The 25015-nt window shown below is 39.8% G+C and overlaps 1 protein-coding gene across 1 annotated transcript in view; it reads left to right on the top strand.

Annotated features, from left to right (window-relative positions):
• LOC109562912 (multiple epidermal growth factor-like domains protein 6) overlaps positions 1 to 25015 on the top strand; it is a 694041-nt gene that overhangs the window by 648945 nt on the left and 20081 nt on the right. Inside the window, exons 19-22 of the mRNA XM_070783699.1 lie at positions 4227 to 4358; positions 13930 to 14058; positions 17110 to 17235; positions 24080 to 24208. Coding sequence (XP_070639800.1) covers positions 4227 to 4358; positions 13930 to 14058; positions 17110 to 17235; positions 24080 to 24208 — 516 coding nt within the window. The remainder of the gene's footprint in view (positions 1 to 4226; positions 4359 to 13929; positions 14059 to 17109; positions 17236 to 24079; positions 24209 to 25015) is intronic.

Below are 25015 nucleotides of genomic sequence, written 5' to 3'. Positions count from 1 at the left end.
AATTCCTTCAAAGACACTTAAACATCCATTTAAGAACTGACTTTGAGAACTTCAAGAGATCAATTTTTCCTGAGTAATTATTTATATTTTCTGCAATTTTGGTTCCACTGGAGTTCAAGAATCAAAGCTAAGGATTTGCTTGAACTCTTCTTGGGATGGAGAAGTGATTAACATTTGTGAACATTTTGGTGAAGCTTCAAAATGCAGAACGATTCAGGAGGATGTATTGAGGAGGATGTGGATACATTTTATTTATATGTATTTCAGAGACGTCATGCCATGTGATTTCAATGTTTTTTTAGAAAAATATCAATCTTTATTTCTTTTTAATTTTTTAATTGGAAGAAAATTGCTTTACAATATTGTGTTGGTTTCTGCCGTATAACAATACAAACCAGTCATAATTATACTGGTTTATGAGAACCAGTATCACCTCCTTCTTGAGGTTCCCTCCCCTCCCTTCATCCCACCCCTCTAGGTCATTATCACAGAGCATCAGGCTGGGCTCCCTGCATTACACAGTAACTTCTTACCAGCTATCTGTTTAACCTGTGGTAGTGTATGTATGTAGGTGCTACTTTCTTCATTCATCCTACTCTCTCCTTCTCCAACTGTGTCCACAAGTCTGTTTTCTATATCTGCATTTCCATTCCATCCCTGAAAACAGGTTCATCAACACCATATATATGCATTAATATAGAATATTTGTTTAGAAAAACATTGGTCTTTAAATATTAGATACTTTTCCCATATTATTCTGAATGTGTCTATGGATTTTGCCCATATATAGTATCTCTGTTAAATAGTCGATTCTGATTTTAAGTATAAGGGTTTCCATGGAAAGGAAACAGATTTTACTGAAATACAATGAGATTCCCCTATATTACTATGTCTACTCAGTTATTCCTCATAATAATCTGTGAGATAGCTCTCATTGATCCCACCGTACTGAAGAGGAAATTGAGGATTTTATTGACGATGCCAAAGCCTTTGACTGTGTGGATCACAACAAACTATGGAAAATTCTTCAAGAGATGGGAATACCAGATCATCTTACCTGCCTGCTGAGAAATCTGTATGCAGGTCAAGAAGCAACAGTTAGAACTGGACATGGAACAACAGACTGGTTCCAAATCGGGAAAGGAGAATGCCAAGGCTGCATATTATCACCTTGCTTATTTAACTTATATACAGAATACATCATGTGAAATGCCAGGCTGGATGAAGCACAAGCTGGAATCAAGATTGCCAGGAGAAATATCAATAACCTCAGATACACAGATGACACCACCCTTATGGCAGAAAGCGAAGAAAAACTAAAGAGTCTCTTGATGAAAGTGAAAAAGGAGAGTGAAATAGTTGGCTTAAAACTCAACATTCAAAAAATGAAGACCATGGCATCTGGTCCCATCATTCCATGGCAAATAGATGAGGAAACAATGGAAACAGTGAGAGACTTTGCTTTTGGGGGCTCCACAATCACTGCAGATAGTGAGTGCAGTCATGAAATTAATGGACACTTGCTCCTTGGAAGAAAAGCTATGACCAACCTAAACAGCATGTTAAAAAGCAGAGGCATTACTTTGCCAACCAAGGTCCATCTAGTCAAAGCTACAGTTTTTCCAGTAGTCATTTACGGATGTGAAAGTTAGACTACAAAGTTGGACTACAAAGAACTGATGCTTTTGAACTGTGGTGTTGCAAAAGACTCTTGAGAGTCCCTTGGACTGCAAGGAGATCCAACCAGTCCATCCTAAAGGAGATCAGTCCTGAATATTCATTGGAAGGACTGATGGTGAAGCTGAAACTCCAATAGGTTGGCCACCTGATGCAAAGAACTGACTCACTGGAAAAGACCCTGATGCTGGGAAAGATGGAAGGCAGGAGAAGAAGGGGATGACAAAGGATGAGATGTTTGGATAACATCACTGACTCAATGGACATGAGTTTGAGTAAGCTCCGAGCATTGGTGATAGACAGGGAAGACTGGTGTGCTGCAGTCCATGGGGTCGCAGAGTCGGACACAACTGAGCAACTGAACTGAAGTGAACTGTGGTCTTAAACAATTGTTTAAAGCCAGAGATATATGGCGTGCTGCGATTCATGAGGTCGCAAAGAGTCGGACACGACTGAGTGACTGAACTGAACTGAACTGAACATCCATACTGGTGCTGAGCCTCCCTGACCCAAAGTTCATGCCATTTCCTCTAGACCACACGACCTTCAATGGGTCTTGCAGACCAGCACAGTAATCATAAGGCCCCTCTCTATCAAAGCAAATCATACAGGATATTGCTTCCCTCAAAGCCCCAAGCCAGTGGGCCCCATACCTCAAGACGGGAAATGGCTAAATAGATGGGGAAATTGGAACTTATTACACAAACACTTCTGTGTTCAGCATGGCCACTTTGACTCGTTAATGTTGTTATTCTCCTCAGGGCACAGAATTTTGTGGCTGTATTTGCTGTGGCCCTGTCAAGCTTTATGCTCAGTAATGCCATGGCAAAAACAGGTCTTCCCAGTGATGGCAAGAATTTGTAGAACCACAGCTCATGGCTTTTGAATTTATCAGAAGGCTTTAAAGACACACATTTTATTTTTTCTGATTGTGAGCCTTTCATTAGGGAGTACCTTTCATCACGTCACGGTGAAATGGGGCTGATGCTCTTATGTATTTACTGACAACGATGTGAAGGAAGTAAGAATATCACAAACATCCACTTCCAGTCACCTCTGAAATGCCACGACCAGTTCTTCTTGCTTCACCACTCATTAACAAGTAAAGTTAATCAACTTCTCAACCAATAAAACCAGATGTGCTCTTTGGCATACCTAGCAAGTTCAGGATAAGTGCTTTACTGATATATATATATGAAAAATCACTGATTCTTAGAGAAAAAGGATGTTTAGATCAACAGCAGACTATATAAATAGTTGTTCACATGCTGAGTCAGATTCCACCTAATTCTCTTACTTGTACATATCCCAGTCAAGAAGAGAGGAAAAAATTCTCTTTTTAAAATTAATCACCCATATTTCATCAGTCTTTGTTTTTAATACTAAGCAAGCAACTTTGGCTGCCTCATGCGAAGAGTTGACTCATTGGAAAAGACTCTGATGCTGGGAGGGATTGGGGGCAGGAGGAGAAGGGGAGGACAGAGGATGAGATGGCTGGATGGCATCACTGACTCGATGGACGTGAGTCTGGGTGAACTCTGGGAGTCGGTGATGGACAGGGAGGCCTGGCGTGCTGCAATTCATGGGGTCGCAAGGAGTCAGACACGACTGAGCGACTGAACTGAACTGAACTGAAGCAACCAAGGGCCTTTAAAGTTAGAATATCTAGTTTGTCTACCATTGCTGTCATTTCTATTTAAAAAGAAAACTGGAAGATGAAATGATCTTAAGGATTGTTGATGCTGAGAAAACAAATAACCCCACAGCCAATGAAACAGAGGGATACCGTGAACAAGGCAGCTAATAACTTCTCCATTGTGAGGGTTTTCTAAAAGGTTTGTTCTTTCATGATGCTATTCACTCCTGAGGTGATAAAAGGTTGATTCAGAAATTGTTATGCAACTTTAGGTGCAGCAACCTAAATTATCTGATTTTTTTTCCCACTGAATGTGTTTGAATTGTCATCAGATACAACCATGAAATTCAAAATGTGTGCTTGACTACAACTTGTAAGCTGAGAAATTGAGAAATACCTAGAAAGCCTTTCTCCTCGTAAAAAAATGGTATGATATTATTTAGAAGTTGGGAAGGAAACCTTTTACTGCTTGGGCTGTAAAAAAAAAAAATCTCAAAACCAGCAGAGTAGCTGACAAGTGACACAAATACAGTATATACTAATGCACAGAGAGAAACAACCTTGAGAATTTAAACCGGCTGCACACACACACAAAATCTTTATCCAGATATGTGGTCCCTCATGAATTATACTATTATTTTAGTTGATTTTACCTGACATCACCCTATGAGTTTCTTTAGTGACAAGAAAATTGCAGCCGGCCCTTGACAGTCGGTCACAAATTGACTGAACAAAACAAAATCAAACACTGAAGTAATCCCCAAGTAAATTTAATGAAACCTAAATCCCAATGGGTAGCACACTTCTGTAGGCAATGGTCTTATTTAATAAATTTTCCCCTGCTTTCACTTTTAGAGCTATATATACACAGACAAATTTAATTCATTGGGTTTACATTTCCTCTTTCCCTTAGTTTGTCCACCAGGCACATACGGGAAGGACTGTAAACAGGTATGTCAGTGTTCAGCTGAGAATGAGGAGTGTCACCCAGTCACAGGGAGATGTACCTGTCTGCCTGGCTACCATGGAAACCGCTGTCATCTCCGTAAGTGTGTTCTGTGCCTTAGTTGTAATTTACTGAAGAGACACTGCTGGAGTGGGTTATCATTCAGAATGCTAAAGGGCAAATGTTAATTCAAGGTTCTAATTCATTGTAAATCCTATGGGAGTTTTTATTAGAATGGTTGAAAACATACTTTCCTGTGTAACTCATTCTCCCATTTGCCTTTCCTAGTCAAAATATCCCCAAGAAAAAGATAAGAATTAAAGAGAAAGAAAGAAGGAAATATAAACAAAGTATTATAAATCAATATATAGCAAATGGCAACATATTCAGAGTGATTCATAAAGTTAGTTCCACAATCTGCTTTTAAGAACAATCAAGTTAAATAAATTGTTATTCTGGAATGAAAACAGTGACTTGCTTAAATGACAAAATGCCAGTTGGCTCATTGTTGTATAGTAAAAAAGAATAGTCCCTTGACCAAACACCTTATATTCATTTGTTAGGAGATTTTAACATAGAAATGGTTATAGGAGAACATATGATAAAAACTCCCAAGGAACATGTTAAAATGTTCAGTCAGCTACTTAATTTTTAAGCTCGTAATTATTTATAATGTACTTTTTATAGGTTTAAGGATAAAATGATTTGGCTTTAGTTTCATTTTTCCCCCAACTTGGCCCTTGCTACTCTCTTTTCTCCCCAGTCGTTCCTATAACAGGTTTTTTTCCCCCCTACTTTCCTTTCCTAATTCTGCAAGTGTGTGGATGAGTTTTGGATCTCGCCCAAAAAACATCAGCCATAAAACATAGACTCATGATCAAGCTATTGGTTCCCATTTTCCACAAGCCATAGAATATATATTTTGAATATCAATTCTCACATTTGTCCTAATTTTAAACTTTACCAACTAAAAACACAGTTAAGCATGTACAAAAATGGTTTAATACACCCATAGAACCCACAACCATTGCATTATTCAAACTTACAATGAAGAACTAAAGCATTAAATTAATAAAATTTTAATTATTTTTTCGGTCATGGCAAATCTCAAGCAATGGAAGAAAGGAGTGATTTTCTCACATTTGAGGCTGTCACATTTCTCAGGAAAAATTTCTTCTTGATATCAAGGATATTTCATCTGAATAAATCAAAATTAAGTTACATAAAGCTGAAATGTAAATGTAAACTGAAAGCTTACATTTCAGAAAGCCAGCTACCTTGGGTTGAAGGAGGAGAGCTTTGCCTTGAAAAAGCCAGGTTGAGGCCGGGAGCCGCTCCCTGACTAGTCCAATGGGCTCAGTTCCAGGCAACACGTGGTTGGAAGTTGCTGCAAATGTTCCTTGGCAAGATGCACTGTAATTACGGGACGACAAAAGAGGGGTTCAAGAAAATATCCATAAAAGGTGTAGCTGGCTCAAAAGCAAACATTACAGCAGCCAAAAACAACCAGGCTTTCATCTTCCCAGGTTTGGAGTGAAGAATCAACATTTTCTCTCAGTAGAGGTCAGAGGAAGCAGACAAATGGAGTAGGAATCTCACCACTTTTCCTTAATTTATACTGGGTGGTTTAGTCCCAGTCAGAGAGTTGGTGATGGACAGGGAGGCCTGGCATGCTGCGATTCATGGAGTCGCAAAGAGTCGGACATGACTGAGCGACTGATCTGATCTGATCTGATGGATAGCAAGTAGGGAGGAAAACAAACAAACTTGGTAGATGTAAATTCATCTTGCTATGTATTTTATGAGCAACATGAAATTGTTAAGTGATTACAGATCCTGGAAATCTTTCATTTCTCCAACCTGCAGTATGATTTATTAGAAGTCTCTCTGAGTGAACTGAAAGCATTGGAATCCTCTAGAACCATAGACCACTCTGTTGACAGTATCTATAAGAAGACCCATAACACTTGGTTTAAGACACTTTGAGAAACATGGGCCACAGGATAGCTTACCTGTGCCAAGAGGAAGATGTCAAGACATGAGTGGAAGCTTGGCTTAAATGGTTTTGCTCATAGCAATGACTATTCAGACAGACCAAATCTTAGTATCTGTTTTTAAGAATAAAATAAAACTGTGTAACAATGGCTGGTGCATATGTGAATAAACTGGTCAGATACTACTAGGAAAACAGACTGAAAAACAGATTCATGCTTTTCATTTGCTTTGGAGCTAAGTGTCTCAAGATACAATCACAACCTTGCTTGTTCTAACTTCCTAATTAAACTTCCCAAATGTCACTTGCTTCATCATGGTATACAGTAACCTTTAATATTTAAACAAATCAGAATGGCGAATTCATTTCCAAGCTTCTTAGTTAATCTCCTTCATGTAGAGGGGGTGGTGCAAGGATAAGGGAGAATATTAATAATCATCTTCTAATTGAAAATAATGGCTTCCTACGTGGCACAGTGGTAAAGAAATCTGCCACGGCAGGAGATGCCAGATCCCTGGGTTGGGAAGATCCCCTGGAAGAAGAAATGGCAATCCACTACAATGTTCTTGCCTGAAGAATCCTATGGACAGAGGAGCCTAGTGGACTACAGTCCATGGGGTCTCAGAGAGTCAGACACGACTGAGCACATGTGCACACACACACACACACAATGGAAAATAACCAAATATCCATTGTTCAAGAAACAAAATTTCCTGGGGAAAATAATTGTAAAGAATAGAACAAAGGCCAAGCAATGATCAAAGTGGAATTTTAGGAAATGAGAGAGGGGAGACTGAACACCCCATCAAGCCAAATGAAATCATTATCTCCTGGGCGTATGTTTACTTGTTAAATTTAGTGAACATCTGAGCAAGAGATGTGTGCATGATTCTAGAAGTTAGACTTTCACATAGTCACAGAATTATATGAGAAAGTAGAGCTGTCAGTAAAATAACTTATTCTTGGGAAAAAAGTTATGGGTACTTTTGTAAACAGATATCATACTCTTAATATAAATTTAATGAGTTGCGGGATTAAGAGGTTAGTGCATATACTGTCTTTTAACAGATGTTATGCTCATTAGAAGGTTAATTTCATCATATTCAGTGTCCAAATTTTAAAAGGATAATTAAGTTGAAGGCTTATTTTCTTTCTGTATACCAAGAAGAAACAGCAAAAGATGATATTTTCAAATGCAAAACCACCATTCAGGCAGTTTGAAATGAGTATATGTCAGAGAGAAATTATGTTTTCCAAGTCACTTCAATTCAAATGAAAGTGATCTTAAAATATAGATCTTTACATATATCGGTTATATAAATTCATCAGATAACAGCGTCTAATTCTTCTTTCCTTTTAACTGACGCTCATTCTTTTATACCCATTATTATATCTACAGTTCAACATTTTCCTAATTAATGAATATGTAAATTTCACTTTATGGGTTGTTTTCATTTCCCTATTTGAACAAAAACCCACATCACTTTTCACTACCAACTCAAGGGATTGCAGAATTTTTTATATTAGTCAATTCTTAATTTAACCTCCTTTTTAGAAGCAACATGCCAGCAGTACACACCACACTTCATTGTTTCCAACTATACCTTTTTTTCTTTGTGTTTTTTATCTCCACTATCAAGCAACCAAATATTTAAGCATCATATAATAATGATAAAAGCTATTAAAAGTTACATTCTGAAAGACTGACCCAGATAGACATGAAAGCATTTTATATTGTGGTGAATAAGAGAAGACAGAGACTCTTTAAACCACTAGTTCTGTTTTTAGATACACTCCATTGAATTTTAGTAAGGGACAAAAATAACTTCTTAGGAGGACTAAAGAATGCTGTACACCAAAGAAGTATCCATTGACTATGAGAACTGGCATCCTTTGGAAGGAAGAAACAATAGGTAAGAATGTGAAGTGCATTTCTCATTTTTCATAGAAAGGAAAAAAGTAATACAACAGCTGTAACAGAAAAGTAACCTTTGATAAGAATGATCTTAGCTGTTTTCCGTTCATTCTCCATCTTGAAGGATTTTATTAATATTTTAAAATGAAAGAGAAAGGGACTGATGGAGGGAAGGAGAAGCCATTTGAGTCTAAGGCTCAAGATGAGACAGTGGATTCTAGGATGGGATATAGATAGGGATTATAAGCAATTAGAGTTTCAATAAAAACCATTTCTTGCTGTCTAAAACCTGCTACATGTGCAACACTCAAAAGTGTTCTTTACCATCAATTCTTACATAGAAATACAGGATCAAGTGGAAGGAAGCCAGTGTCATTCAGTCTCTCAGTTCAGTTCAGTGCAGTTCAGTCGCTCAGTCGTGTCCGACTCTTTGAGACCCCATGAATCGCAGCACACCAGGCCTCCCTGTCCATCACCAACTCCCGGAGTTCACTCAAACTCACGTCCATCGAGTCGGTGATGCCATCCAGCCATCTCATCCTCTGTCCTCCCCTTCTCCTCCTGCCCGCAATCCCTCCCAGCATCAGAGTCTTTTCCAATGAGTCAACTCTTCGCATGAGGTGGCCAAAGTACTGGAGTTTCAGCTTTAGCATCATTCCTTCCAAAGAAATCCCAGGGCTGATCTCCTTCAGAATGGACTGTTTGGATCTCCTTGCAGTCCAAGGGACTCTCAAGAATCTTCTCCAACACCACAGTTCAAAAGCATCAATTCTCTGGCACTCAGCTTTCTTCAGAGTCCAACTCTCACATCCATACATGACCACTGGAAAAACCATAGCTTTGACTAGATGGACCTTTGTTGGCAAAGTAATGTCTTTGCTTTTGAATATGCTATCTAGGTTGGTCATAACTTTTCTTCCAAGGAGTAAGCGTCTTTTAATTTCATGGCTGCAGTCACCACCTGCAGTGATTTTGGAGCCCCCGAAAGTAAAGTCTGACACTGTTTCCACTGTTTCCCCATCTATTTGCCATGAAGTGATGGGACCAGATGCCATGATCTTAGTTTTCTGAATGTTGAGCCAACTTTTTCATTCTCCTCTTTCACTCTCATCAAGAGGCTTTTCAGTTCCTCTTCACTTTCTGCCATAAGGGTGGTATCATCTGCATATCTGAGGTTATTGATATTTCTTCTGGCAATCTTGTTTCCAGCTTGTGCTTCTTCCAGCCCAGCATTTTTCATGATGTACTCTGCATATAAGTTAAATAAGCAGGGTGCATATAAGTTAAATAAGCAGGGTGACAATATACAGCCTTGATGAACTCCTTTTCCTATTTGGAACCAGTCTGTTGTTCCATGTCCAGTTCTGATTGTTGCTTCCTGACCTGCATATAGGTTTCTCAATAGGCAGATCAGGTGGTCTGGTATTCCCATCTCTTTTAGATTTTTCCACAGCTTACTGTGATCCACACAGTCAAAGGCTTTGGCATTGTCAATAAAGCAGAAATAGATGTTTTTCTGGAACTCTCTTGCTTTTTCAATGATCCAGCGGATGTTGGAAATTTGATCTCTGGTTCCTCTGCCTTTTCTAAAAGCAGCTTGAACATCTGGAAATTCACGATTCACATATTGCTGAAGCCTGGCTTGGAGAATTTTGAGCATTACTTTACTAGCATGTGAGACGAGTGCAATTATGCGATAGTTTGATCATTCTTTGGCATTGCCTTTCTTTGGGATTGGAATGAAAACTGACCTTTTCCAGTCCTGTGGCCACTGCTGAGTTTTCCAAATTTGCTGGCATATTGAGTGTAGCACTTTCACAGCATCATCTTTCAGGATTTGGAATAGCTCAACTGGAATTCCATCACCTCCACTAGCTTTGTTCGTAGTGTGCTTTCTAAGGCCCACTTGACTTTGCATTCCAGGATGTCTGGCTCTAGGTGAGTGATCATACGATTGTGATTATCTGGGTCATGAAGATCTTTTTTGGACAGTTCTTCTGTGTATTCTTGCCACCTCTTCTTAATATCTTCTGCTTCTGTTAGGTCCATACCATTTCTGTCCTTTATCGAGCCCATTTTTGCATGAAATGTTCCCTTCGTATCTCTAATTTTCTTGAAGAGATCTCTGCTGCTGCTAAGTCACTTCAGTTGTGTCTGACTCTTCATGACCCCATGGACTGCACCTACCAGGCTCTTTCATCCATGGGATTTTCCAGGCAAGAGTACTGGAGAGGGGTGCCATCGCCTTCTCCAGAAGAGATCTTTAGTATTTCCCATTCTGTTGTTTTCCTCTATTTCTTTGCATTGATCGTTGAGAAAGGCTTTCTTATCTCTTCTTCCTATTCTTTGGAACTCTGCATTCAGATGCTTATATCCTTCCTTTTCTCCTTTGCTTTTCACTTCTCTTCTTTCACAGCTATTTGTAAGGCCTCCTCAGACAGCCATTTTGCTTTTTTGCATTTCTTTTCCATGGGGATGGTCTTGATCCCTGTCTCCTGTACAATGTCACGAACCTCCGTCCATAGTTCATCAGACACTCTATCTATCAGATCTAGTCCCTTAAATCTATTTCTCACTTCCACTGTATAATCATAAGGGATTTGATTTAGGTCATACCTCAATGGTCTAGTAGCTTTCCCTACTTTCTTCAATTTCAGTCTGAATTTGGCAAAAAGGAGTTCATGAGCTGAGCCACAGTCAGCTCCTGGTCTTGTTTTTGTTGACTGTATGGAGCTTCTCCATCTTTGGCTGCAAAGAATATAATCAATCTGATTTCGGTGTCGACCATCTGGTGATGTCCATGTGTAGAGTCTTCTCTTGTGTTGATGGAAGAGGGTGTTTGCAATGACCAATGCGTTTTCTTGGCAAAACTCTATTAGCCTTTGCCCTGCTTCATTCCGTACTCCAAGGCCATTTGCCTGTTACTCCAGGTGTTTCTTGACTTCCTACTTTTGCATTCTAGTACTCTATAATGAAAAGGACATCTTTTATGGGTGTTAGTTCTAAAAGGTCTTGTAGGTCTTCATAGAACCATTCAACTTCAGCTTTTTCAGTGTTACTGGTGGGGGCATAGACTTGGATTACTGTGATATTGAATGGCATGCCTTGGAAATGAACAGAGATCATTCTGTCGTTTTTGAGATTGCATCCAAGTACTGCATTTCACACTCTTTTTTTTGACCATGATGGCTACTCCATTTCTTCTAAGGGATTCCTGCCCACAGTAGTAGATATATGGTCATCTGAGTTAAATTCACCCATTCCAGTCCATTTTAGTTCGCTGATTCCTAGAATGTCCACGTTCATTCTTGCCATCTCCTGTTTGACCACTTCTAATTTGCCCTGATTCATGGACCTAACATTCCACGTTCCTGTGCAATATTGCTCTTTATGTCATTGGACCTTGCTTCTATCACCAGTCACATCCACAACTAGGTATTGTTTTTGCTTTGGCTCCATCCCTTCATTCTTTCTGCACTGATCTCCAGTAGCATATTGGGCACCTACTGACCTGAGGAGTTCCTCTTTCAGTATCCTATCATTTTGCTTTTTCATGCTGTTTATGGGGTTCTCAAGGCAAGAATACTGAAGTGGTTTGCCATTCCCTTCTCCAGTGGACCACATTCTGTCAGACCTCTCCACCATGACCCGCCCGTCTTGGGTGGCCCCACGGGCATGGCTTAGTTTCATTGAGTTAGAAAAGGCTGTGGTCCTAGTGTGATTAGATTGACTAGTTTTCTGTAATTATGGTTTCAGTGTGTCTGTCCTCTGATGCCCTCTTGCAACACCTACCATCTTACTTGGGTTTCTCTTACCTTGGACGTGGGGTATCTCTTCACGGCTGCTCCAGCAAAGTGCAGCCGCTGCTCCTTACCTTGGACGAGGGGTATCTCCTCACTGCCGCCCCTCCTGACATTGAACATGGAATAGCTCCTCTAGGCCCTCCGGTGCCCGGCGCCCACGCAGCCACCGCTCCTTGGACGTGGCGTAGCTCCTCCCGGCCGCGCTTGTGCGCCGTCGCAGCCACTTCAGTCTCTAGTCATTTTTAGAACTGTGCTTCCAAGTGAAAACGTTGTGCAAGAGGAAGGACCTCAGGCAAAAACGAAACCTTTGCACTCAGGTTAAGCAGATAGGAAAAGGGTTTTGCCATAGGCCCACCAATGATCTTGGCACTGTGAAAGAAAATAATGGCTACCATTAACTTGGGAGCTATCTGAGATTGGTGATATGCTAGGTGCCCTACTTGTTCACACAACAAGCCTGTGATTCTGTTATCATCCTCTTTGGGAGTGAAGAACTAGGAGCTCAAAGGAAGGACTTCCACATTAGCAAGTGGAAGATACAGGGTTCAAATCTCAGTCTTTTCAAAATATTCTACATCTTTTTATTTTAGAAATATGACAGGAAAAAGGAAACTGTGTTTACCAGGTAACATAATTTTGTGCAATAACATTTTTAAGTAACTATACTCTACTTCCTCATCTTCAAATAATTGTTGAGCCAGATGGACCTGAGGTCTCTTGAAACTAAAACTTCTGTGATTTTAAGACTAAAGTACCAGAAGTTTCATAGAGCAGGACAACAACATATTTGGAAGTGCTTCAAAGTCAGTTATGTGCTTGAATCCCTGCTACATTTTCTCTTCTAGTTACTTATCCTATTTCTACTTAAACTCGTACAGAGATGGGTAGCTCACTGCCTCATGGTGAAAGCTTATTCCAATCCTGGACAGCGCTTTCAAAGAGTATTTCCTTATTGAGATAATATCCCCCTTCTTCCTTTTCCATAAGACTTCCTTTTCATGTGTGAAGACAGTTCTATCTTCTTAGGTCTATTTTCTCCTGGCTAAATACCCCCAATCTTTCGATCATTGCACAGATAATATGGTTTTCAGGTCACTCTTTGCCCTGCTCAGTCTCCTTCTGCCTTGAAGTCTGGCCATTTATCTACCTCTTACACATGTATCATCATGGTCAGCCAAGATCCATGGATAAGAGTAGAAAACTGAGACACTAATAGAAAATTAAGATGCTTTCTCCAGGCTTGTTGCCGTTTTGAATTCTTATGTGTATTAAACCCAAATCATTCCAGATCAGACAAACTATACTTAGATAGTAACTGAAAGAATGACTTTTTCTAGGCAGGAATAAAACAACCTTCTTTGGTGAATTGTCTTTTTTTCTGAGCATACTCTAAAAGTGGGTAGATTTTCAAGGAAGTTCAAGGTTAAGTTTCTTATGTATTATTAATGAACAGCTTCAGGAACTCTATGTCCCCATCTGTATTTCTAAGGCTGCTGCTGCTCTGCTAAGTCGCTCCAGTCGTATCCGACTCTGTGCGACCCCATAGACGGCCTCCCACCAGGCTCCTCTGTCTCTGGGATTCTCCAGACAAAAACACTGGAGTGGGTTGCGATTTCCTTCTCCAATGCAGGAAAGTGAAAAGTGAAAGTGAAGTCACTCAGTCGTGTCTGACTCTCAGCGACCCCACGGACTGCAGCCTACCAGGCTCCTCCGTCCATGGAATTTTCCAGGCAAGAGTACTGGAGTAGGGTGCCAGTGCCTTCTCCATTTCTAAGGCATCCATCCCTATACATTTGTATCCTCAGATAAGTCCATCCCTTGAATCAGTATCTTGAAGGTGATAAGAATACCAAAAACAGTCATTGGAATGTTGAGTTAACCACATGACTATGGGCATGAAGTTAAGCACTGATAGCTTCAAGTTACAATACCACATATGGTTTTGTTCTCTTTCATCAGGATGCCCAAAAGGCACTTATGGCCCTTATTGCCGAAGGAAGTGTAAGTGCCTGAATGGTGGCAGCTGTGACACCATGATTGGAACCTGTGACTGCCTTCCTGGCTTCATCGGGGCTGACTGCAGTCAAAGTAAGTCACTCTATCTACTATGAATTTTATATACTAAATCAGCGTTTTAAAGAACTGCACTTAGAGAGTACATGTTTTGGCATTTATTTTACAGAATGATTTACTGCAGTAACAGGAGTAAATTCTAGGTTGAGGAATACTTCTGGCAGGAATTTGATTGAGAGCTGAAGTCAGTGAAGGCAGCCAGGAAGCCCTCTGGTCACAACCTCTCTGGCCCCAGCAATGCTGGACTCAAGTCAAGATAAGAAATTGTGTTTGGCAAGATCAGAGCAGACTGGAGATTCCTATGTACACAATGTCAAATTCATTGTCCAAATTTCCACAATTTCATTTATCCTCAGCAATTTTCTAGCTCAAAATTAAGTAGTTTCCCCTTACCTAAAAGTAACCATTTCCTGAAAATCCAAAGACCTTAAATAACTACCCATCATACAAACTCTGGGAGATGGTGAAGGACAGGGAAGCCTGGCATGCTGCAGTCTGTAAGGTTACAAAGAGTCAGACATGACTGAGCAACTGAACAGCAACATCATACAAGTAACTACTGACATAAAATTTAAGGGACCAGATATAAATTAAAGATGCCATACAAATGCACTGGCTTAGACATTGTGGGAATATCCTTACAAACACATTTTGCTTTTATCAAATCCGTCAGTTTCCAACTATTTAGACAGTTCACAAGATGATGATGGTCTTTAGGGAGGATGGAGGAGGCAATGAGTTGGAAAGGGCATGGTGGGGAGGTGATCCTGGCATTGTTGTATTCTTTATCCTAGTGCTGTTGATGAGCATGTTTGCTTGGTGATCCTTTATTGATCTGTTCACTATTATTATATATTTTGTGCACTATTCTGTATCTTCCCTGGTGGATGTCCCAAGTGGCTCAGTGGTAAAGAATCTGCCTGCAATGCAGGAGACCTGGGTTTGATCCCTGGATCAGGAAGAAGCTCTAGAGGAGAGAATGGCAACCCAATCCAGTATTCTTGCCAGGAGAATCCCATGGACAGAAAAGCCTGGTAGCCTATGGGCTACAGTCCATAGGGTCACAAAGAGTCAGACATGACTGAAACAACTTCACATGCATTCTTTATCTTGTACTTCACAAAAGAGTAAAGATTTTTTTTTTCAACTTTTAATTTTATATTGGAGTATAGCCTATTAACAGTGTTGTGATAATTTCAGGCGGACAGCAAAGGGATTCAGCCATACATATACAGGCATCCCTTCTCCCCCAGACTCCCTCCCATCCAGGCTGCCACATAAGAGTAAGATCTTAAAGACTGAAGGACTGTGATTGTGAACTTGAGATTCTTTTATTTGGAAGAATGATAACGAAGTTTGTGATCAGGCAAAGTTATGGTTATGTGGTAAAGATATCCAGAATGCTTATCTTCTTCAGGCAGGTAGTTGCTTGTTTTCTTCCTATGAGGGTAATCTTACTCTGCTTCAGTATCCTGCTGTTCTGAGAATAAAAGATGAATAAGACAAAGTCCTGGCTCCAAGTGGCAGAAAATTGAAACCTAATGGATACTGCCTCTGAGGCCTCAATGGCCAAGTTATCTTTGAGTGAAAGCCAGCCCATAAACATCTCCCAATGAAGGTTCTAACTGGCTCCTTTGTGTTTGTTCTTCAAAGAAAATCGTTGGAGAAATTTCCTTAGGCCAGAGAATCTTCAAAAGTTATGGTTTCCTTGAATGTCCGGAGGAGTTTTGTCTGCAGAAAGCCATGATCTTGTACTTGAGCAATTTTCCTTCTCTGCTTTGACAGCTATGGCGATCAGAGCCAAGTTTTCTGTCACCTTTTACAATTCAAAGAATTATATTTGTTTATGTATACACACTTCCCTGGTGGCTAAGACAGGAAAGAACACCTGCCATGTGAGAGACCTGGGTTCGATCCCTGGGTTGGGAAGATCCCCTGGAGGAGGGCATGCCAACCTACTGCAGTTTACTTGCCTGAAGAATCCCCATGGACAGAGGAGCCTGCCGGGATACAGTCCATGGGGTCACAAAGAGTCGGTCATGACTGAGCAACTAAGCACACAATGTATACACTGTTATATATTTTCCCTTTATTGAACCTCACAGATATTTATTTTATCTTTGTTTTGTCTCTATTTTGGTAAGCATCTCACTGAACTGATAGAATGAGATTGCAGCAAAACAAACAAGCAAGAAAATTAATAAATGTGTTAACTTATGAATAAATTAATTTTAAATTTTGTTAATTAATGCAATTAATTTAATAGATATAATCTATTGACAGTAATTTAGCATATTTGTTTGTTTTGATAAATACACAATAACTTTAGAAATTAATTAAAAAATACATAAATATTTGGAGATGTGAGCATAAGGCACAGAAGTGTAAGCTAAATTTTCCAAGTGCACTTTAAGAGGAAGCATCCCTCATAGCTCAGTTGGTAAAGAATCGCCTGCAATGCAGGAGACCCCAGTTCTATTCCACAGTCGGGAAGATCCGCTGGAGAAGGGATAGGCTACCCACTCCAGTATTCTTGGGCTTCCCGTGTGACTCAGCTGGTAAAGAATCTGCCTTCTATACAGGAGACCTGGGTTCAATCCCTGGGTTGGGACAATCTACCCACTCCAGTATTCTGGTCTGGAGAATTCCATGGACTGTATAGTCCATGGGGTTGCAAAGAGTCAGAAATAACTGAGTGAACTTCACTTTCACTTTTGTACTCAAGATTAATACATACACACACAGCCTAAGACAGCCACGCAGCAAAACAAGACTGAGCCTGTTAAGTGTCATATCACATACATACATACATGTCTGACACTAGATATTTGGATGGAATTCCTGATATCAACTTAAATTGCACTAAGTAAGCAACAATTTGAACAGGTGTTTTTTTTCCCCATAGTAACCTTTTAAATCGAAAACCAAGGGCAAGTCGGGGAAACCTATTTGATTAAAAGAAAAGGTTATGTATCTACACGTTCTTACAAATCTTGACTGGTGAAATGCTTTATTAAGGCAAATCTGGTTTCCTTTTGCTCTGCTTTGTTTTTCTTCTTTCTGCAGCTTGTCCTGAAGATTACTATGGGCAGGACTGTGTCCAGCGGTGTTCTTGTGTCTCAGGACAGTGTGACCCGGTGACTGGAAGGTGCCAGTGTCCACCTGGCCAAGTGGGGGCCAGGTGTCAGCAAGGTAACAATGCCTGCAGGGTCACCTTGTTCGTCTTGGCACTAATTAAGCTAAATTCTAAAGGCAGATGCAGTGCCAGGGCTTATAATTAAGTGGGAATTGTTTACGACACTTTAAAATGTGGCTTTAATCATATGCAAGTACACACTCCTGTAGAGTTATAAAGGAAATAGTTTACTGGGGGAGTAAACAAAAAAATGAACGAACACAAACACAGAATAATTTCTGCATATTCTTAACTAGGAGCAAACTTTTAAATAACTAACTTTTGTAAAACTACCTCAAATTGTGTGTTGGAGGTATCTGATTACCAACAACAGAAGAGTTTTATGTCCTCGTCAGTTTTCAAGAAGGCCATTGAAAGCTGTAGGAAACATGAGAGAAGGAAAAAATACATGACCTTGGTTTAAAACTGTCAAGCTTTCTTTGTCCTAAATAATATTATTTATTATCATAATAAAAGAATTGTTCAAGGAAAATACGTACATAGAGGATGCCGGGCCCCTACAGCTCTGAGTTGGGGCCAACAGAACAGCTGTTTCTCAATGACACACACAGAGGAGCAAGTCTAAAGATCCTTTGTTGAAATACAAAAGTTGGGTGTGTGGGCAAGCTGGAGGAGCTTTCTTGAACCCCAGTGGACATCACAAAGATGCAGGAAGATTGGATAAAATGAGAAAGGGCACAGTATATTATCATTTCACGTCTTCACTAAAGAAGAGGGAACTGTAAGCAGCCTTGCTGCTAAAGAGAGGCTAACCTCACCCACACAAGTACATGACCCACATCCCATGACTTTGTGTCATATTCTGGGCTAAGGAGGCATCCTAATAACCAGAATCATTTTTCTAGCCTCTAATCCATACCGCATGCATGCTAAGTTGCTTCGGTCGTGTTTGACTCTGTGCCCCTCCATGGACTGTATCCCCCCAGGCTCCTCTGTCCGTGGGATTCTCCAGGCAAGAATACTGGAGTGGGTTGCCATTTCATTCTCCAGGGGATTTTCTCAACTCAGGGACAACCCACATCTTCTGAAATTTGAAGTGGGTTCTTTCCCACTAGTGCCACCTGGGAAGCCCCAGTCCATACTATGCCCATCCCCCCATAAAAATTACAGGCGCACAAAAACCAATCTGATTTTTTTTTTAAAAAAAACTGGTGCACATGAAAACCTTCCCTCATCTTAGAACCAAAATATGAAACCGTTCAAAGACTTTTTAGTGAAATTTTTATAAGGAGGAGAAAAGGAATAGGAAAATAAAAAGCAAGATGAACATGGAGCAGAAGAGTTTTGTTATGGAGCCCATGAAAATATTAACTGAATTTATTCCAAGCATCCAAAGGACATAATGAAAAAGTGTCCCCTATAAATTGTGAGTGCTATGCAGAGATACATGGGTTCATGGAATAAATGAAAAGACAACAAAGGGAAATGAAAACGTAAGCTGGCAGAGCTCAGAAAGAAGTGGAAATGAAAATTAAAACTCACATCATATATAGTCCACAGTGAACTCAGGTAATGAGAGAATGGAATCTGCTGATGCGATAGCCATGTAAGGAGAATATACCTGAGGAAAGTGAAAACAATGAAATAGAAAAAAATAGATACATAAATAGAAAAGAAAATATTCAAATATAATCAAGATTTTTTCCCCTCTGAAAGGAAGGAAGATCTGTTGCTACAGATTGAATGAATACATTCTATCCCTAGAAATACTAGTTAGGCTTGATCATATGTGAGAGGAAATTCTATTGAGGATATAAGAAAAAATATGAGATCTCATATGAAGAGATAGGGAAAAAAGTCGGCCTGATACCTCACAGTAATATTTATTGCTAGTTTATGGCTATCAAAACCTACAAAGTTCTAGGGAAAATATGTGATTCAAGTATTTTAGACACAAACTTTTATTCAAGAATAACATGATGGGAAATAAACAATAATTTTTAATCATCAAAAATTGCTGGCAATATAGTAACCATAAAATATTTTGAAGAAACTACTAGAAGATAAATTTGAGCAACCAAGTAATGCATAGAAAATCTCTGGTAAAAAGGACATTTGCTGCTGCTGCTAAGTCACGTCAGTCGTGTCTGACTCTGTGCGATCCCATAGACAGCAACCCACCAGGCTCCCCCATCCCGGGGATTCTCCAGGCAAGAACACTGGAGTGGGTTGCCATTTCCTTCTCCAATGCATGAAAGTGAAAAATGAAAGTGAAGTCGCTCAGTCGTGTCCGACTCTTTGTGACCCCATGGACTGCAGCCTACCAGGCTCCTCCATCCATGGGATTTTCCAGGGAAGAGTACTGGAGTAGGTTGCCATTGCCTTCTCCAAAAAGGACATTTAATGGGTGTTAAATCTATTTTAATTAAGGCTAAGTTTAAAACAAATTAGCAATTATGGTGACATGGAATATGATAAATATATAGATATTTTACATGATAAAAAATGCTGAGATTGTAACATAAAGAGCATAAGCTCTAGCTTTTAAGCTCCCCTGGGGTATATAAGGCACCCCTAACCCTGCACCAGGATGGGGTAAGAGAAATCCTAGTGGGGCAGATGCTTTCATTTCTGCCAGAAAGGAAAGAACCGGCCACCTTGGCAGTGACAGTGGAAACTGTGTGGAAAGCACCAGCTTCCACCCCCAGGTGATGAGGAAACTACACCCTTGCAAGCTAAGATGGAGTCAAGGGGGTCTAGTGGGCAGTCAAGACTCTCACAAACACCAAGCAGCAATGAGGCCACTCCAGGCAAGTCAGTGAAGAGCGAGTAGGAAGCCACAAAGAGACACTTCTACCCCTCTTTCGGGTAGGATGTCAGCCTAGTGGAGGCCTAAACTCTTGCCGTGGCCCAGCAGGGATGAGGCACATTTACCCTTGCTCCCCTTGGCGGCTGTGTGGGGAACTTGGGCTTCAGCCTCTCAACGGATGAACCTCTTTCCTTGCCAGTGGAGTATCATAGGAGACGTGCTCAAACAGAAGATTTAAAGGAGATCCAGAGTCTCAAAATGTCAGGTTCATTAAAAAATTATTCATTATACCAACAACCAGGAAAATTTCAACTTGAATAAGAAAAAATAATCGAAAGACACCAACACTTGGATGACACTGACATCAAAATTATTTGATAATAATTTTAAAAGAAGTCATCATAAAAAATGATTCACTGAACAACCAAAAAAAAATTTTTTTTAATAGAAACGTTCAGCAAAGAATACGAGACATAAAGAAGAACCAAGCAGAAATTTTAGAACTGGAAAATACAAAAACCAAAACTGTAAAAATCTCAGTTTGGAGAGGACAGAGGAACACATTAGTGAACTCAGAGATAGATCACAGAAATGACCCAATTTAGACAGCAGATAAGGAAATGACAACAACCAAATAATAACAACAGAGCCTTGGGGAATCTGTGGGAGGGGAAAAATAAATAAATAAATAAAACTCAGACTTTTATGTCCTCAGAGTCTTAGAGGAGAGGAGAAAGTAAGCAGGACTGAAGGAGTCAAAGGAACAATGACTAAAGATGTCCTAAACATGACAAAAAGTTTAAACCTACAGAATTAAAAACTCTGTGTGAGTGCCGAACAGGATAAACCAAAAGAAATCCACAAAAGACATAACAATGTCAAAATTCTGAAAACTGAAAAAGAACAAATTTTGAAAATAGCAAGAGAAAAATAACACCTACCTTACCTTCAAAAAAAAAAAAAAGACTAGAATAAAATCAAGGTAAATAAATAGGTACAGACACTGCAAGCACTTTTGAGCAAAAGTAAAGCAGAAGTTATGATATAACTGAGCAGGACCCCAAAGGGCCTTCCCCCATATTCTCTGCTTTAGCTCCTCTCTGAAATACCTAGATAAAGTATTTGATGCCCATTTCCTGAGTTGTTTTGCAGATGTTAAAAAAAAAAAAAAGAAAAACTCCCCCTCTCCAACAAATGGCGACAACAAATTACCTGACAACCTTGAGCACTCAGCTCCAGGCCTCCTGGAGTCTAAGAACTGATAGTGTTAATCCCTTTGACACCACCCTGCTACCTCACAATCAGCCAGTCATCGAGCTGTGCACCAGTGGATCACAGACCCAGGAACCCCTCTCCTCACCTGGCTTTTAAAAATGCTTTGCTGATACCCTGTGAGGAGCTGGGGCTTTTTAGAGCATGAGCCACCTTGCAGGCCCTGCAATAAACCTTTCTTTGGTCCAAACTCTGATGCTTCAGTTTGTTTGACCTTACCGTGTGTTGATCACATGAATTTGCATTAACAATGACATCAATATCAATGTTAACTTTTATAGTTAATAAGTGATTTTTATGTGTGTTAACAGGGAGTAAGATCTATGATAAGAGAAAAAAGAACATGATATATGGCTTGAGAGTATTGTTTACTCACTAAGTAGTATCTGACTGGCTCTTTTACAACCCCATGAACTGTAGCCCACCAGGCTCCTCTGTCCATGGGATTCTGCAGGCAAGAACACTGGAATGAGTGTTCCCTCCTCCAGGGGATCTTCCCAACCCTGGGATCATTGCAGGCAGATTCTTTACCACTGAGCCACCAGAGAAGCCCCTTGAAAGTATTAGGTGGATTGAAATTTTGAATCAAGTGGTCAGGGTAAGTCTCTTTGAAGTGAAGCCTACAAGGGAAAAAGCAGGTACCAATGATGTTTTTTAGAAGGGAGACTGAAAGATAGAGCTGAGGGATGGAATACTTTTCTCTATAATATACCTTGATATACTGCTTGAAATATTTATTGTATAATTACAATAACCTTTCTAAAGTTATTCACACAATTCTATGTGAATATTGTTTAGGACTTAGAACAATGGAAAGAAACATTTCTAAGCACTCCTTACTTTTCTGATTGCTTTTTGTCCAAAGTTCTATCTTAAAGTCCCATCTTTTAACTGATTCACCAGTTTCAGGAGTACATTTCAGAATTCAGATTGGAAGATGAATAGGCCTCCTGGGTGATGAAGTTGTTTTGGAAGGGTGAAAGGGACACAAATAAAGTTAATCTTAATAGTATAAGACATGGTGTCTTGATTCTGCTTAATTGCCTTAAAGGCAAAAACCAAAAATACATACGATGATGTTTCACACGTTAATTGTACAACCCTATCTGTTTTTTTTATATATATATATATATAAAATTAAAATGCTTCTCTCATTTGATACTGTGGAGAAGGCAATGGCAACCCACTCCAGTACTCTTGCCTGGCACATCCCATGGGCAGAGGAGCCTGGTAGGCTGCAGTCCATGTGGTCACTAAGAGTCAGACACGACTGAGTGACTTCACTTTCACTTTTCACTTTCATGCATTGGAGAAGGAAATGGCAACCCCCTCCAGTGTTCTTGCCTGGAGAATCCCAGGGACGGCAGAGCCTCATGGGTTGCCATCTATGGGGTTGCACAGAGTTGGACACAACTGAAGCAACTTAGCAGCAGCAGCAGCATTTGATACTGAATTTAAGTGCACCTATTCAGTTAAATAAAGGCGAGAGAGAAAGTGTCATACAAATCAAAGTATGTGTTCTGTTGTTTATTAGCCAAATACAAGAGCAAGTTGGGTTTCTCGGGTGGCACAGTGGTAAAAAAAAAAAAAAAAAATCTGCCTGCCAATGCAGGAGACACAAGAGACATGGGTTTGATCCCTGGGTCAGGTCAGTTCCCTGGAGTAGGAAATGGTAACCTGCTCCAGTATTCTTGCCTGGAAAATTCCATGGACAGAGGAGCCTGGTAGGCTACCGTCCATGGGTCACAAAGAGTCAGACACGACTGAGCATGCATGCACTTAGAGCAAGTTAAAACTTTTTTATCCCTCTAACGTCTGTTCTGCTAGCTAAAATAGCAAGAGAGTCAGAAGTTCTAGATTTGAATCTTGGGTCTTATCTTTTGGCTGCTTAAGTGTGAGCAAGACTTAAGTTTCTCAGCTGCAGTTTTCTCAAGTGTAAAATAAGAATACTGTTACCCACATCAGAGAAATATGTATAAGCATTAAATGAGATAATTCATGTGGAAAATATCATTATGTAAAGCTATTATAAACTAGAGGGTATAAATGGTGGGCCTTTGGCCAAATCTAGCCACAAATGTGTTTGAATTGGCTGACATAGTTTTGGCTTCCACAGTGCTATAAAACAATTTTAATTAGTTGCCAACTTTCAAATATTAGATGATTTCATATAAAATATGGATTTTGAGTTTTCCTGAAAAAAAAAAAAAAGCATATTCATTGGCTATGTTGGGCGCATGTTCTTCATGGCAAAACAAAATAAATGTGAGTAATGGTTACTCTCCCACTGGTGGCACTTCCCATCATTCAGTTATTTTCCCTCTGACAATGAAGCCTCAATTTCCCTTATGTCTGGTGAGCTTCACTCGTGTGTATCTTAACTCCTCTTGCCAGTACATTTTTGTTTGTGTCACCTACCACTTTGTACTGAAGTGCTTTTCACATTTCAGCACAGAGACATTAAGGAGCAAATGACTAATGCATCTTTATCAATTATGGGATTAAATACATAAAATCTCCCGTCACTAATCTAAGATCGATCTCTGTTTTTCATAGAACATCTCCAGTTCCCAAAGTATACCAGGCACAAAGTTATAAGCTCAATAAATATTTATGGAGTGGATGAAAATATGAATGAATGACATTGATGTGCTTACTACCTTACTACCACCTGAAGGATACATCTGAGTGGTTGTTTGCTTGAGTATTTTTAAAAAATGATTTTGCTATATGGATTTGATTAGTCTCTCTGAAGCCGAGAAAAATATTTACTTGCATGACATTTTTACTTAGTTTGATTTTTTGAATTTTTACTACAGTATGTCCTCCAACAAAATATGGCCCAAATTGTGAGCTAAAATGCACCTGTAAAAATGGTGGCCTTTGCAATCCTGTAGATGGAAGCTGTACCTGCGCCCTTGGATGGACAGGAGATTATTGTGAAAAAGGTAAGTTGATTACTACCTTCTTTTATTCAATAAAATCTACAGCATACTGCCATTCACTGACAAAATACAGTAGAAATCTGTGAAAGGGCTATTTTCCAATACATTTATGCAAGTTGTTTATAGTTTATGATTACATTTCTAATAAAAATAATGTTATGTTAATACCAGTTGATTTTGTTACCTTGTTACCGGAATACCACATGAAAACTCTTAAACTCTTAAGTAATTGAAATAGTATTAATGTGAAAGAGCTCCTGTGAGACCTAAATCCCACTCCCCGTCCAGCCAGTTCTTGAGGTGGGCAGGGCACAGGATGCGGGGCCCTGGGCAGACCCAGCTCACATCAGGAGTGGGCCCAGCTTCAAAGGGTGATGAGAAGGACTCTGGGACCAGAGGTCTTGAAACTGTACATCCTCAGGAGAAGTTTAATCATGTACCACCATAAATGTACTTTTATTTAGAAGTGATATTCATGTGCTGCTCCACATTAGAAAAGTTGATAATGAATGGATAAAAATAAATATCGATAGTTATTCTAGTGTTTGCTTTTCAAACCACAGTTAATTATTTTGTACAGCATTGGAAAGCACGCACCTAATTAGAGCACACTCTTTTAAGAAGATAGTGTTGTGTTTTTCAGAACATTGAGAAAGGGTAGTAAGACACAGTATGGATGAGAACACTGTTCTTGGGGCCTAACCTTGGGGCCCCCTGAGTGAAAAATAATCCACAGTGAACTTATACTGAGGTGGTTCCAACTATGGGATCTCTGGCTCCTTAGACCTGGGACTATGATGTGCTCTCATA

This window comes from Bos indicus, chromosome 1, assembly GCF_029378745.1.
Source record: "Bos indicus isolate NIAB-ARS_2022 breed Sahiwal x Tharparkar chromosome 1, NIAB-ARS_B.indTharparkar_mat_pri_1.0, whole genome shotgun sequence".
NCBI classification, from domain to species: Eukaryota; Metazoa; Chordata; class Mammalia; order Artiodactyla; family Bovidae; genus Bos; species Bos indicus.
This window is presented reverse-complemented; position numbering and strand designations above follow the sequence as displayed.